The sequence below is a fragment of the Muscardinus avellanarius genome (genome assembly GCF_963383645.1).
Source record: "Muscardinus avellanarius genome assembly, chromosome: 16".
Classification (NCBI taxonomy): Eukaryota; Metazoa; Chordata; class Mammalia; order Rodentia; family Gliridae; genus Muscardinus; species Muscardinus avellanarius.
The window spans coordinates 58,508,815-58,523,572 of NC_137802.1; the positions used below are offsets into that span (position 1 = coordinate 58,508,815).

Below are 14,758 nucleotides of genomic sequence, written 5' to 3' on the forward strand. Positions count from 1 at the left end.
TGGGGCCACGCTCTTTCCAGCCAAGGCAGGAGGCTGGTCTGTTCTGAGTCCATTGGTAGGTTCTGATAAATCTGTGCACCTCCAAACATGGGGATGGATCCTGCATAGCACCCCCAGAAGGCTGGGTCCAGTCTTTCCCCGAGAACCCCACTCCAAGTCACCGCCTGGCTGTCCTTCAACTCCAGACCCTTTGGCGGGAGCTGGGGACCAGGGCCTGGAGGCAGCAGCTGCTCCCGTGGGCCGGCTCCGGAGGCCAGCTGGGGACCCAGGGAGGAGGGACGGCCACAGGCAGGGCCGTGACCGGGCGGCTCTGGAGCAGTCTAGGCGGAGGCCCGGGAGCCATGCGGGGCGCAGGGCCGGCTCTCACTCCTGGCCTGGGTGCTCCCCCACAGACCACTTCACCTCCCCTGTCCGCAGAGTCACTATGTCCTCGTACGTGGCTGTCTGGTCAACGTTCAGGCCCTGGAGATATAAATGGAGCTCAGGCCTGGGCACATCCTGACCGCACCAGCCCACGGCAGCCATCGACCTTTGGGCTCAGAGCTGATAGGTCACCCGTTCCTTACCTCGTAGGTGTGATCTTCCTCCATTCCAGCCTTGCTGTCATCCTGGGGTGAGGGAGAAGGGTAGGGATCAGAGTGTTAGCGCCCCCCCCCGCCCCGCCCCGGGGGCCATGGCCTGGGGAGGGGAGGGAGGGGAGCGGGGCACTCTCCTCGGAAACTGAGTGAGTGGACGGCTGGGAGCCGGTGGGTGGGCAGGCCCCAGGGCTGGGCTGGGCCCAGAGGACGGCCACAGGGGCTGGGGAGATGGACAGTGTGCCCATGCCCAGCCTGCCCGGTAGTCACCTTCCCTGCTCCCCGAGATTCTCCCAACCCCTGGGGTCACCTTGTCCAGTAGCAGGAAGATGGGCACGACGATGAAAAGAATGATGAGGAGGGTCTGGATCATGATGATGCCGTCTTTCAGGGTGTTCCGCCGCTTAAACTGTGCCATGGTGCTGAACCCTGGGGGAGGCGGCGGGTCTGTGAGGCCGGGGCAGGCTCTTTCTCTCTTTCTCTCTCTTTCTCTCTTTTGGTGGTACTGGAGATGGAACCCCAAGGGTATTCTATCTCTGAACTACACCCCCACCATCACTTTTTACTTAGCTATTTTGAATCAAGGTCTCCTTCAGTTGCTGAGGCTGGGCTCTAGCCTGCAATCTTCCTGTCCTAAGCTTCTGGGATGACGGGTGTTCTCTCCTACACTTGGCTAAAATTAATGTGTGTGTATGTGTGTGTTACTGAGGATTGAACTCGGGCATTTTATCTCTAAGCTACATTCCCAGCTCTATTTTATATTTATTTTTCAATATTTATTTATTTATTTTGCAGTACTGGGGATGGAACCCAGGGGCATTCTACTTCTTAGCTACACCCCCAGCCCTATTTTTTATTCTTTATTTGGAAACAGGGTCTCACTGAGTTGCAAAGGGCCTCACTAAGTAGTAGCTGAGGCTGTCCAGGAACCGCCATCCTCCTGTCTCAGCCTTCCAAATGCTGCGATTACAAGCGTGCGCCACCATGCCCGGCTCGATTTATTTTTTATTTTGAAACAGGGTCTCACTAAGTTACAGAGGGCCTTGCTAAATGGCTAAGGCTGGCCGTGAAGTTGCTATCCTCCTGTCTCAGTTTTCCTAATACTGGGATTACAGGGGTATGTCACTGCACCTGGCTTAAATTATTTTTATTTGTTTGGTGATGCTGGATATTGCATTTCTAAGTTACACCCTCAGCCCTATTTTATTTTATTTTTTTAATTTGGAAACAGGGTCTTCCTAAATTGTTGACAGTCTTGCAAAATTGTGGAGGCTATTTTGAATCTGCAATCCTCCTGTCTCAGGCTCCCAAGTACTGAAATTACAGGTGTTCAAAAATTAATATATATATATATATATATATATATATATATATATATATATATATATATATATAGGTGGTACTGGGGTTCCTGGAAACCCTTCTACCTCCAGGCTACACTCCTAGACCTATTTTATATGTTTTATTTGGAAACAGGGTCTCTTAAACCCCCACGATCCTCCTGTCTCCGCCTCCCAAGCGCAGGGATTACAAGCGTGCGCCACCACACCCGGGCAAAAATTAATTTTTAATTTTTTTTTCAGTACTGGGGTTTGAACTCAGGGCCTTGTGCAGGCTAGGCCAGCATTCTACCACTGAGCTATATGTCCTTAGCCCTTTTAATTTTGAAATGGGGGCTTGGTGAGTTACTCTGTACTGCCCTTAAACCTGGGATCCTTCTCTCTCAGCCTCAAACGTTGGGATTCCAGGTGTGCACCACTGTAACCGGCTCTGGGGTGGAGGGCCGTCCTATGAGCTTTCCATGGTGCTGTCCTGCATGCTACAGGGCCATGGCCACCCTCACAGATAGCAGCTCTCCCCTGGTGGTAGGCTGGGCTAGGGATTACTGTGTGGACACCCCAGCTACCTGACACACACCCATGACTCGCAGCTCCGTGCCACAGCTCCTGGAGACATTTGGGGAGCCTTGGATGGTGCAATTCTGCTGGCAAAAGTAGATGCCGTTGTCCTCAAACTGGATCCCTCGGATGGTAAGGGTGTGGATGGAGCCGTTCTGGCTCTGCAGGACGTGGTGGTCCTGATTTAGGAGCAGCTTCAGGAGCCCCTGCTCTGTCTCTTGCTCCCGGAACCAGATCACGTTGCTAGAGTTGTTCGAGCTTTCCACGTAGCAATGCACTTTCACCACGGAGCCCCGTTTCCTGGCCATGAAACGTGGGTACTGCCAGATCTCGGAGCAAATGCTTCCTGTGGGTACCAAGGCCAAGTTCAAAATCTTCCCGGGCATGTTTCTAACTGCCAGCCTCGCCAGTAGGTCCCCATGCTGGGGACCCTGGCTCAGCTGTCTCGCCTGTCCTTGCGTCTCAGGCTGTGGGGCAGTCAGGAAGCAGAGGTGTAGGGGTGTCCAGCCTTGTGAGGGGCCCCACGCCAAGCCAGCGGACCCCGCCTCTTCCTGACCCACTTGAGTTTCCATTAAAAGGGCTTCGGGACCTTCCAGTTTCTTTCTGTGACTCTTACAACAGCCAGACCCAAGGCCTGGAGGCCCACAGGATCATCTGCTGCCCTGTGCTTCCAGCCCTCTTCCCTACCCCCAGGGGATAAAGGTCAAACCCTCAGCCTGTCAACTAGGGTCCTCCTCCATCACCCATACTCCTAACCCTGCCTGGACCTGCTTCACTTGGATTCCTGAACCCTCAGCTCTGATGCTCTCCCTCCAGCTCCAAGGAGCCCCCTGGGAACCCGAGCCCTCACGCAGCGAACCCTACCCTGGTGGGCTTATCCTGAAGCTGAGCTGGATTCCCCAGCTAGACGGACCCTGGCCTGACGCCTGGATGGACTCTTCCCTGGCTCCACAACCTGGAGTTGCCTGGCTGCTCTGGCCAGCACTGGAACAAGCCACATCGTGATGAGGGTGACGGCTAGATGGGGGTGCGGCCTTAAAGGGAGACCCTAAGAGGGCTGGGATGGGTAGTTCTGGAAGGGGACACCCAGGCAAGGAAGTACAGGGGCATCCCCCCAAGGTAGTGACCAGCATTAAACACCCACATACTTGCCCACAGAAGGGTGTGTGAGGTGACCGACCTTGAGGATTCTGGTGCAGGTCCTTTGTTTTGATGAGTGGTACCAGCTCACCTGTGGGGTGGGAGAATGTGGGTGGGGCCAGGTCAGGCCTCAGTTGGCCGCCCCACCCCTACGCCCTCCGCATTCCCAGAACCACTTCCTCTCTCTGGACAGAGCTTCAAGACCCCTCCCTTCTCCCAGCTCCCATGCTGAGAGCTGCAGCTGGGGAAGGGGTACCACAGCGGAGAGCTGTGTCCCCATGTCCCATCTCCCTTGACCCTTGGGGTGGCCTTGAGCAGGCAACAGGACGAGACAGTAGGAAACTAACAGCAGAAAAGCTTTTCTCATCTTTGGGAGGGAAAATGCATCTCCAAGGTCTGGTTGGGGCCTCTTCCCTACCTTCCACCCTCTGGTGCCCTCAAGGGCTTAGGGGCGACACACCCTGCCCCCTTTCTCCTCCCACGCCCAGCTCCTGCATGGTCATAGCTGCCAGGTTCGCCCCTTCCGCCCAGCCGGACGCCCTCCAGGCAGGAGAGGCCCTGGGGCAGCAGACCCGAGGCCTATCGCGGTGGGTGGCCGAGACCACAGAGCTGAGTCCTGCCCGAGCAGACAGAGGGCGACAGGAGGCAGGAAGTGGAGGTGCAGGAGCTGAGCGGAGCCGGTCCCTTTGGGGCCCACCTGAGAGGAGCAGCAGTAGCAGCAGCAGCCAGGAACCAGGCACGGGGGTCAGCTCCAGCCGGGTCATGGTCGACGCTCCGTGCCCAGGACGACCTCGTCCAACGCTCTTGGGGGGAGAACATGTAACTGTAGCCTGTCCTCTCCCCGCCTCTTCCCCTGCAGGCCCCTTCCTGCCATGCAAATGGGGCCCGGGGGAGGCCTCAGCTCTCCAGGGACCCTGGGGGAGGGTGGGCTCTCTAGTCAGCTGGGTCAGCTGGGCGGCCACCGAGGCTGGGAGGTCCTGACTTGGGCAGCAGCCCTGGGGGCTTCTGAGTCGTCTGGGGACAGCCTGTGCTCCCTGTGTGCCCACCCCACTGGTGGCGCTTTCTCCTGCCCACTTCCCCCTGCAGCCTGGAAGGGCATCCTGTGAGTCCTCGTGCCTGGGGAATTAGCTAAACACACATGAATGAAGGAAGCTCCAGGGTCCTATGATCGGTGCGGCCCCTCTGCCCTAGACCACCTTCACGTTGGTAGAAGAGGAGCGAGAACTGTGTAGGAGCCGGGGGTCGGCATGGAGCCAGGCCAGGCACCCAGTGGGGCAGAGCCTCTGGTCTGCTGTGCAGGTGGCCACGTTGGAAGTTGATGCTGTGGAGGAAGGGAGCCATGGAGGTTCTTGAGCAAGAGCAGCCCAATGTGGCAGCCCCTTGGGGAGGACACTGCCCAGGCCCAGGGGAGGGGCCTCTCTTCCTCATGCTTGCTGTGGTCTGCCAAACGGGGAGGGCTTAGGTAGAGATGGCTTCGAGAAAGCCCACTGCTTAACACTCAGGGGCTTTTCCTGGGGGTTTGGTGGGTCTGTGGGGGCCCTGGAGTGTTGTTGGTGGCTCCAGGAGGATTTGGGCAGATGACAGGGGCCAGTGTAGGGGTGCCCTCAGGCTCTGAAAGCAAAAGGCCAGGACGTGGATGAAGCCACAGTATTCAGGGGTTCCTGTGAGCTCAGCCGGTGTGTCCCTGCCCCAGGGTTCCACCCAGCCCTGCACAGCTGCACATGCAAGCTTGCAAACCGCAGCTGAGGCCGAGCCCTGAGTCCTTCTCCTGGCAGCTCCTCTCTCTCTCTCTCTCTCTCTCTCTCTCTCTCTCTCTCTCTCTCTCTCTCCTCTCTCTCTCTCTCTCTCTCTCTCACTGTCTCATCTCAGATCCTCCATTTCTCAAACAGCCTTTTTGGGAGGGCTTGTCTGCAGGGTTTAGGGAGCTGTGGATCCCCTTCCCCGGGCAGGGTTGGAATGCGGAGGGTCTGGGCACCCCCACCTCTGTCCTGGGCCTGGGCTCCCCTAGCAGGGTGGGGGCCACAGCTAAGGGGCGCAGGCCAGGTCCTGAGCGCTGGAAGCCGGGGCAGGAGGGTTACGTTTGGATGTGAGGGACAGCTCGTTCCAGGCAGTCCCAGATACTCTTGCGTATTTCCAGATGTTCCAAATGAAAAAAAAAAACATTTCTCTGAAAAGGTGTCAGATGTTCAGCTCACAGAACAAACAGCCCAGGAATCAGAACATCCCATGAGGTCAGCGATGGGGACCACATCCCCCCCCCTTCCCCCTCTGTCAGTGAGGAGGAGTGGCAGTAGAAAGGGACCAGCCCAGAGGGTGGTACAAAATCCAGGGGTATTTCTTCAGCCGACTGTCCCCTCCAAGCCTCTGGTAACAGAGGCCTTGCCTGGCTTTGGGGCTAGTGTTCCTCAAAGTTGGGGAACCCAGGGATACACATGAGTATGTGGGTGTGTACTCTCACAAAGGGTGCCCTGGCTATGTGATGTGGGGCACCGGTCTTGGGACCCCATGGCTGGGGAGGTCATGGAGGCTGGTGGGGTGAGCAGCTAGCCAGCATCCTCCAGACGCACAAACACTGACAGCCGTGTGGTGGGGGCAGCTGTGTCCTCTGGACTTCATCCCCATTCATGCCGGGCTGGGATTCACTTTCGGGAGGGGTGGGCCCCCGCCACCTGCATGGTTATTTGTCACAGTTGGGCCCTGCTGTTCTCTCGCTGGCGATAACAGCACTGGCCCTGTCCTCGGCTTGTGCGTGATGCCCTGTCCTTCCCAGGACAGGAGGCCTCGTCAGCTCACCCCGCCTCTGCCCCCGACTGTCCTGGGCTGTACATCTGGCATCAGTCTCCCCCTCTGCCACCTTTCCAGGGAGACAGCATCAAAACAAGAGACGGGGACAGGGGAGGGGCAAGGAGCTCCGGGGCTGGAGGAACAGGAGGGCAGGGACCCCCCCGCCACCCCAGGAAGGGTGGGAGGGAAGAGACGCAGGGAAGGGAGAGCGCAGATGGCGCCTGCCCCACCTCGCCCGGCAGCCTGGGCCTGTGGGTCCCTGGTACCAGGAAGAGGCACGGGTTCAAATCCTGACCCTGAAAGAGCCAGCCAGGGCTCTGATGGTTCTCAACCGTGCTTTACCTGGGAGCACTCAGGGGTACATTGTGATCGCAGGGGGCAGCCCTGGGCCAGGACCATGAAGGCCCCAGATGGGAGGGACCGTGACTCACAAAGCAAAGAGTTTCTCTGGCGACAGCACCCCAGACGGAAACCATCCCTTCTGAACTCTGAGACAAGGGTCCTCACCTGTGTAAAATAGAAATAAGGCTGAGAGTGTATCCTTTGTGGAGGGCTGTGCACACCAAAGACCATCCTGTGCTGGAGCACTTGGCAAAGTAGGAGCACCGTCCCTCAGGAAGGCAGAGCAGCCCCGACAGCGGGGGAGGGGCCCTGAGCAGCAGCCGAGTTGTCCCTCCCCCACCCCTGTGTTTTGAGTCTTCCAGTCAAGGCTCAGGGGTCCGGGAGGCCAGAGCCCTGCAATCTTCCTGTCTTCTGACCCAGGGAGGTGTGGAGAGACTCAAAAGTGAGAAGGAGCCCCCTTCCTAGGGGGCTCAGCCCCTTGTGGGGCTCAGAGAACCTGCAGGGATGCTCAACCCCCACCCAATAGGCGAAGAGAACTGCAAGGCTGGAAGGACACAGGGACAACTGTGGGACGCCTGGGGCAGCAGGAGGGCCCGAGGCCCTGAGTGCCCTCACCCCTATGCAGTGTGAGCTCGGGACCCAGGGAAAAGGGTGCAGAAACAAGTGTTTACTAGCTTGGAGGAACTCAGCTCTGGGAGTCAGAAGTCATTACAGAAAACAAAAGTACATGTAAAATTACGTGTCACCCACCGGGCTTGTGGGCTAAATTGGCAAGGTAAGAATACTCTGGCCGGAGTGGGCGTGGGGCACATGTCTGAAGTCTCAGCGCTGGGGAGGCTGAGACAGGAGGCCTGGCTTCAAGAACAGCTTTAGCAACTTAGTGAGACCCTGTTTCAAAATAAAAAGGGGTTGAGGATGTAACTCAGAGGTAGAATGGCCCTGGGTTCAATCCCTAGGACCAAAAGCAAAACAAAAAACTTCTGCTGAGCTGGGTGTGGTGGTGCACGCTTGTAATCCCAGGATTTGGGAGATGGAGACAGGAGGATCGCGGTGCACGGCCAGCCTCAGCTACTTAGTGAGTCCATTTGCAACTCGGTGAGACCCTGCTTCAAAGTGAAGAATAAGAAATCAGGCTGGGGGTGTAGCTCAGAGCTAGAATGCCCCTGAGTTCCACTCCCAGTACCGCAAAAAACAAAAACAAAACAAAAACAAACCGGGCGTGGTGGCTGCGCTTTTAATCCCTGCGCATTGCGCAGGTTCAAAGCCAGCTGCGCTGGCTTGAGACCCTGTTTCCAAATAAAAATATAAAACTAGGTCTGGGAGTGTAGCCCGGAGGTAGAAGGGTTTCCAGGAACCCCAGTACCATAAAAAAAAAAAAAACTAAAACAAAAACAAAACTGCTGCCCATGTGACTCTGAGCTTTCTGGACCTGGGGTCAGAAACAGTCCTGAGGAGACGGAGGGGCTCCCTGCAAGTCCCACAGGATCCTCGAGGTCTCTGAGAGGGCAGAGAATTGAAGGAGGCTTCTGTAGGGCAGGGGCTGGGCACCTAGAGTCCCCACATGAATCTCCTGGGTGCTGCTGGGGGAGGAGGGGCCTGAGGGTGGGGCCGGGTCCCCAGAGGCTCCTGTGTGTTGTCCCCACTTGGCACCAATGCCCACCAGCCCTCCTTCCGTCTTGCTGCCCTCACCCCTCGTCCACATCAACACACAGAGGCACAGAAGGAAGGAACCCGCACACCAGAGGCGCTGAGGGAGGGTTTATTATAAGAACTGTACAAAGAAGCCTGGCCAGGGGCCAGTTCCCACCTGGACAAAGTGGGAACGATGTCAGTCTGCAGGGGCACCGGCCACAGGCAAGGAGAAGCCAGGCCCCACTCTCTCTTGGCAAATGGTGCACCGTCCACTCATAGCATCCAGTTCATCAGATTCCTGAGGCGCGTGGGGCTGTGCCAGTCTGGGGCCAAGGGAGGGAAGTGCTTGCTGGGCAAGGGAGGCTTGCCCAGGATCACACGGGCAGCAGTTTTCCCTTTGGAGAAACCTCTTTTTTGTGTGTGGTACTGGGGATTGAGCCCAGGGGTATTCTACCTCTGAGTTACAGATCCAGCCCTATTTAATTTTTATTTCAAAATAAGATTTTTCCAGGTTGATGAGAATTTCACTACTGGCTGAGGCTGTCCTCAAACCTGTGATCATCCTGTCTCAGACTCCCAAGTACTGGAATTACAAGTGTGCACCATCACGCCTGGCTTGGAGGAGATGGAGCCACTGCGGGGAGAGATGGAAGGAACTGAGGCCTCCTTCCAGAAGAGACACAGGGCTGAGGACAGGGAGAAACAGAGGCACGGGAACAGCAGAGCTCACAGGCAGGATGGGGAGGGGGAGAGAGCAGGGCAGACATCAAGGAAGACTCTGGCCCACAGGCATGTGCAAATGTGAACACACACATGTGCACACACATACATCTTGTTTTGAAGACTTTGCTGCTTCCTGAGTTTTATGAGAAACAAGAAAAAGAAGAGGAACTTAGACCAGCAAGGGACACACCAACCCTTATCACACGTGTTCATACTCATCCACACCCTCACAGCACAGGCACATTCTCCCACATACAGGCACACTCACATAAACAGGGTCACACAAAAGACACACACACACACACACACACACACACACACACACACCAGCTGTACTCACACTGACCAGACACGTCAGAACACAATGTCACACGCAGATACAAAGATACCCAGACATGCGTGCATCTGGAGGCAGCTCCACACGCCCTGGAAAAGGCGCACAGCTCTCCACTCAGGCCTACGCAGGTACACACTCAAGGGACTGAATCAAGAAGCCCGCTCAGGACTCTCACACCCCTATCCCAGCCCTGCTTCTGTCCTCCGGGGCCAGCAGAGGCTGGTGCAGTAGGTCCAGATCAGCAGTGCCAGAGGGGGTGGCTTTCCAGGCAGCAGGAAGTTGAGAGGTTGAGCCCGGGCCAGCAGAACCCTCTCTGCCACATGCCCCAGGGTTGACGTGAGCTCAGCCCAACATTCTTGGGGTCACATTGAGGGAAGAATGAGGGGAAATGATGGGAAAGATGGGAAGGGAGGGATCTCTGAGGCTGATGGGGTCCAGGGAGCCCTGGTGGTCTAGTGAAGGCATGAGGAACAGAGCCTTGTGACTGAGCTCCAGGGTCCCTGGCCCCACCGGGTTGGGTGCTCAGGCCAGGTGCAGGGATGGAGCCGGCAGGACCCAGCCTGTGCTGCCTTCGTCCCTAGCGGGAGCTTCCTTCTGCTCTCCCCCAGGGGCCAGCCAGGGGAGCTGTAGGCAGGCCTGCACATGGCCTAGGGAGAGGTTTCAGGAGTCACAATCCCAGCCTGAAGCATCAGGATCCAGTGGCCAACTGGGTTTGTGGAGCAATTTTTCTGGACCAGTAACATTTTCCTCTTCCAGGGAATTCCTGAGCTGGCAGGGGCAGTCAGACGGGGAGGGCTGGCTGAGCCGGGGTTTGGGTGTTCACACTCTCTGGGGGGAGCTGGGGGGCCTGAGCCACTCCCTGGGAGCAGGCCAGTAGCCCTTAAGACTCTGGTGACAGGTTAACCAATCCTCCATCATAAGCTGGATCCTCCCCAAGTGGGGGCAGAGATTCTGATATTCTGACCTCCCTCAGGCCAAGAAGAGGGGCGCCAGGGCCCAGGAGGACCTAAGGGCAACTTGAAGATCAAATCACAGGGGTAGGGGCTTCAGCCCAGCCCGGGGGGCCCTGAATACAATTCCCATTTCCCATGGCCTGGGCATCAGTCCCAGTGTGGCCAGATCCTGCCCCCTACAGGGAGCTGGACATAGTCCCGGCTCCATCACTCAACATGAAGCCACCTTGGGCAAACTTGGGGTCTGTGCCAAGGCTCAGCTGGCCACCTCCAAGCTGCCTGCTAGACAAGAGACTCTTTGACCCCTGGGCGCACCGTCTGCCCGGGGGGTGGGGAGGGAAGCGGGGCAGCGTCCGAGGGGCTGGCAGGCGTCAGCTCCGTGGCTGGTCCAGCATCCCCATCCCCGGCAGAGCCCTCTGCCTCTCCCTGGCTCTGCACACAGCTGTCCCCGTTGCCAGGGCCGTACATCTTGCTCATGGTGGTAGCGATCAGGCCCTCCTTCTCAGGGGCCCCATCCCCAATGCCATCCTGGCTGTGGCGGTACATGTAAGATGCCTGCTTCATAGAGCGCTGCAGTAGGTGCCGGCGGTACGCCCTCTGGATCTTGATGGCGCACACCTCCTCCTGCTTCCTCTTGAGGGTGGTGGTGATGGGCTCGTAAGAGACCTTGGAAGGGTTGGCCGCCATGAACTTCTCCTCCATGGTCTGCTTGAGGGCGTCCATCTCCCCAGAGTCGCCCAGAACCTCTTTGGTGAGGGCGAAGAGGATGTCCAGGCAGTGGATCTTGTCCCCCGGCACCATGGGCAGGTCCAGCGTGATGAGTTTGATCTTGTTGGGCTTGGCGATCCTCAGTGGCTCCTGCAGGGTGTCCACGAAGTCGGAGAGGCGGCTGTAGTCGATGAACTGGGTGGCGTCGGGGTCGAACTTCTCCCAGGTCTCGTAGAACATCTCGAAGTCGTCCTCGCAGAGGGGCTCGCTGCTCTCCTCGGTGGCCACGTTGAAGTTCTCCAGGATGATGGCGATGTACATGTTGACCACGATGAGGAAGGAGATGATGATATAGCTGCAGAAGAAGCAGATGCCGATGGACGGGTTGCCGCAGTTGCCCTTGATGCTGGTGCCCGGGTTGTCCAGCGTGGGGTCGCAGTCGGGGGGCCCACTGTTGAGGATGGGGTTCAGGAGCCCGTCCCAGCCCGCCGACGTGGTGATCTCAAAGAGGCAGATGATGCTGTTACCAAAGGTCTCGAAGTTGAACATGTCATCGATGCCCGACTCCTTCTTGACGTAGGCAAAGTTGGACATGCCGAAGATGGAGTAGATGAACATGACCAGGAAGAGGAGGAGGCCGATGTTGAAGAGGGCGGGCAGCGACATCATGAGGGCGAAGAGCAGCGTCCGGATGCCCTTGGCCCCACGGATCAGCCGCAGCACTCGCCCGATCCGCGCCAGGCGGATCACGCGGAACAGCGTGGGTGACACGAAGTACTTCTGGATCAGGTCAGAGAGTGCGAGGCCTGTGGGGAGGAGCAGGGGCTGGGTCAGAGAGTGGGGCATGTAGGGGCCGGGGGAGGGGGCCCAGCCTGTGTGTTCCGCCCCAAAGAGGAGCAGGTGCAGCTCTGAGCAAAGCCCACATGACCCGGCCAATCATCTGGGCTTTCCCAGGGCTCTTGGGGGTCTGGAGGTGGGGCCATGCTGAGGTTAAGGGGGTGAGGGTGAGGCCCATTCTTGAGGCTGTTTGGAGATGTCATAGGTGAGAGAGGGGTGGGGAGAAAACACTGCGTGACTGGGCATGCTGCTTAACTTGTTTGCGACTCAGTTTCCCCATGTGACACAGAGATGATAACAGTCCCTGCCTCGTGGCATTGCTGTGAACAAGTGAGACGATGCCTGTAAAGTGCACGGCACAGGGCCAGGCTCGAACACAGTGCTCAGCCGATGGCGGCTCTCCGCATCGTGGTTAGACACAGGTCCATGTATTTCTCAGTGTGTGCATGTGCTGGAACCGTTCTACATTTTCCATTTAGTGCGCGGGCCCCTGGGTGCACCTCTACTCCTCAGGTCAATGGTTTTCTTGAGGCGTAATTATGTATGAACACGTATCCCTTTGTTCATTAAGAATAAACGGACCATGGGGTGTTGTGGTGCACGCTTGCTATCCCAGTACTTGGGAGACTGAGACAGGAGGATCACAGGTTTGAGCATAGCCTCAGCAAGTAGTGAGACTCTCATCAACCTAGTGAGACCCTATTTCATAATAAAGGTAAAATAGGGCTAGGGGTATAGCTCAGAGGTAGAATGACCCTGGGTTCAATCCTACAGTGCCAAAAAAAAAAAAAAAAAAAAGAATGGTGGAGCCAGGCATGGTGTAAGGTGTAGGTCTGTAATCCTAGTACTTAGGAGGCTGAGACAGGAGAACTTATGTTTGAGGCCAGCCTCAACAACTTAGCATGACCTTGTTTCAAAATAAAAAATAAGCTAGGTGTGGTGGCGCATGCTTGTAATCCCAGTACTTGGGAGGCTGACACAGGAGGATCACAGGCTTAGGCACAACCTCATCAAGTAGTGAGACTTTCATCAATTTAGTGAGACCCTGTTTCAAAACAAAAATAAAATAGGGCTGGAGATGTAGCTCAGAGGTAGATTAAACCCCCCTGGGTTTAATCCCTAGTGTCATAATAAAATAAAATAAAATAAAATAAAATAAAATAGTGCTGCAGATATATCCCAGAGGTAGAATACTCCCTGGGTTTAGCCTCCAGTCCAAAAAAAAAAAAAAAAAAAAAAAGACAAAACTGGGTGTGGTAGCCCAGGTCTGCAGTCTAGGTATCTCAGTACTTGGAAGGTTGAGATAAGAGGATCAGGACCTTAGGTTTGAGCCCAGCCTTAGCTACTTAGTGGAAGCTCTCTGCAACATAGCGAGACTGTTTCAAAATATGAAAATAAAATAGGGCTGGAGATATAGCTCAGAGGCAGAAAGAGGTAGAATGCCCCGGGTTCAATCCCCAGTGCCACAAAACAAATAAAATAAATAAAATAAAATAAAAACAGGACCGAGGTGTAGGTCAGAGGTAGAATGCCCTGGGTTCAATCCTTAGTAGCACCCGCGCACGCGCACACACACACACACACACACACACACACACACACACACTGAATGTCAAGCTAAATTGGTTCACATGCCTGTAATCTCAGTTTTGGGGAAGCTGAGACAGGAGGAGTTCAAATTTGAGGCCAGCCTCAGCAGTTTAGCAAAACCCTGTTTTGAAATAAAATAAATAAAAAGAGCCGGGCATGGTGGCGCAGGCTTGTAATCCCAGCATTTGGGAGGCTGAGACAGGAGGATCGCGGTTCACGGACAGCCTCAGCTACTTAGGGAGGCCCTTCCAACTTAGTGAGACCCTGTTTCAAAATAAAGACTAAAAAATAGGGCTGGGGGTATCGCTCAGAGGTAGACTGCCCCAGGGTTCCATCCCCAGTACCGCAAAAAAAGAATAAATAAATAAATAAATAAAAGGGCTGTGGTGTAGCTCAATGATGGGGCACCCCTGAGATATATCCTCAGTCTCTCCCCCAAAAAGTGAATGGCAGGCACACACGTGTGGTGGGGGTGTCATGAACCTGGTGGGGGTGTCATGAACCAGGGGCACTCTACTGCCGACATACATCCGTAGACTGCCTGCGGGCCTCGGACTTTCGCTCCTCCGAGGATTCCAGGCCAAGTGCGTCCGCGTGGGGGGGTGGGAGGGCGCACGGCGCACCGCAGGCGCATGCGCACGAGGCAGGCCCTCCTGCACGGCTCCGCTCAGCTCACCCGCAATGGACAGGATGACCACCACGAAGTCGAAGATGTTCCAGCCGACGGTGAAGTAGTAGTGGCGCAGGGCGAACATCTTGAGCACGCACTCCCCGGTGAAGATGATGATGAAGACCATGTTGATGTTGTACAGGATGTCCACCTTCAGCTGGCTCTGGTCGTCCGTCTCCACCATCATGGTGACCATGTTGAGGCAGATGAGGATCATGATGGTGATGTCGAACACCTGCTTCGTCACGAAGTCGTACACCATGCCCTGGATCTTGTTCTGGGCGCGGGCGGGAGTGCGGGCGCGCAGGACGCGGAGGACAGAGAGAGGAGGGGTCAGGCCTGGTGCGGGAGTCGTCCACGGAGGGATGGGTCTGGGACCACGTCATCCTGTGGGGGCCGGGGACCCTTCCTCCCCCAAGGCCCCCCAGTCCCCCCTCACCCTTCTCTCAAAGTCCCTGCTCACTGGGCAGGGCGTCTGGACATCCCTTCCCTCCCCCTCGGCGGGGTCCCTGTCCCAGAGGCCACTGAGGGTCCCGGGTGAGGAGGACGATGGACATCGGGGGTCTGGA

At 56.5% G+C, this 14,758-nt stretch overlaps 2 protein-coding genes across 2 annotated transcripts in view; both read right to left on the bottom strand.

The window, feature by feature from the left end:
* Positions 1-363: 363 nt before the first annotated feature.
* CD79B (CD79b molecule) lies at positions 364-4,377 on the bottom strand (the record flags this gene model as incomplete). The annotated part of the gene is made up of 6 exons (XM_080714105.1): positions 364-462; positions 567-608; positions 886-1,004; positions 2,493-2,819; positions 3,654-3,704; positions 4,311-4,377. 6 exons carry the CDS (start codon positions 4,375-4,377, stop codon positions 364-366), a joined length of 705 nt encoding a protein of 234 aa, XP_080570231.1.
* Positions 4,378-10,666: 6,289 nt separating this feature from the next.
* The window catches only part of SCN4A (sodium voltage-gated channel alpha subunit 4), a gene marked incomplete at both ends in the record, with an annotated part of 34,530 nt that continues 30,438 nt past the window's right edge, over positions 10,667-14,758 (bottom strand). Inside the window, 2 exons of the mRNA XM_080712441.1 lie at positions 10,667-11,898; positions 14,196-14,466. Of these exons, the coding sequence (XP_080568567.1) occupies positions 10,667-11,898; positions 14,196-14,466 (1,503 nt within the window). The remainder of the gene's footprint in view (positions 11,899-14,195; positions 14,467-14,758) is intronic.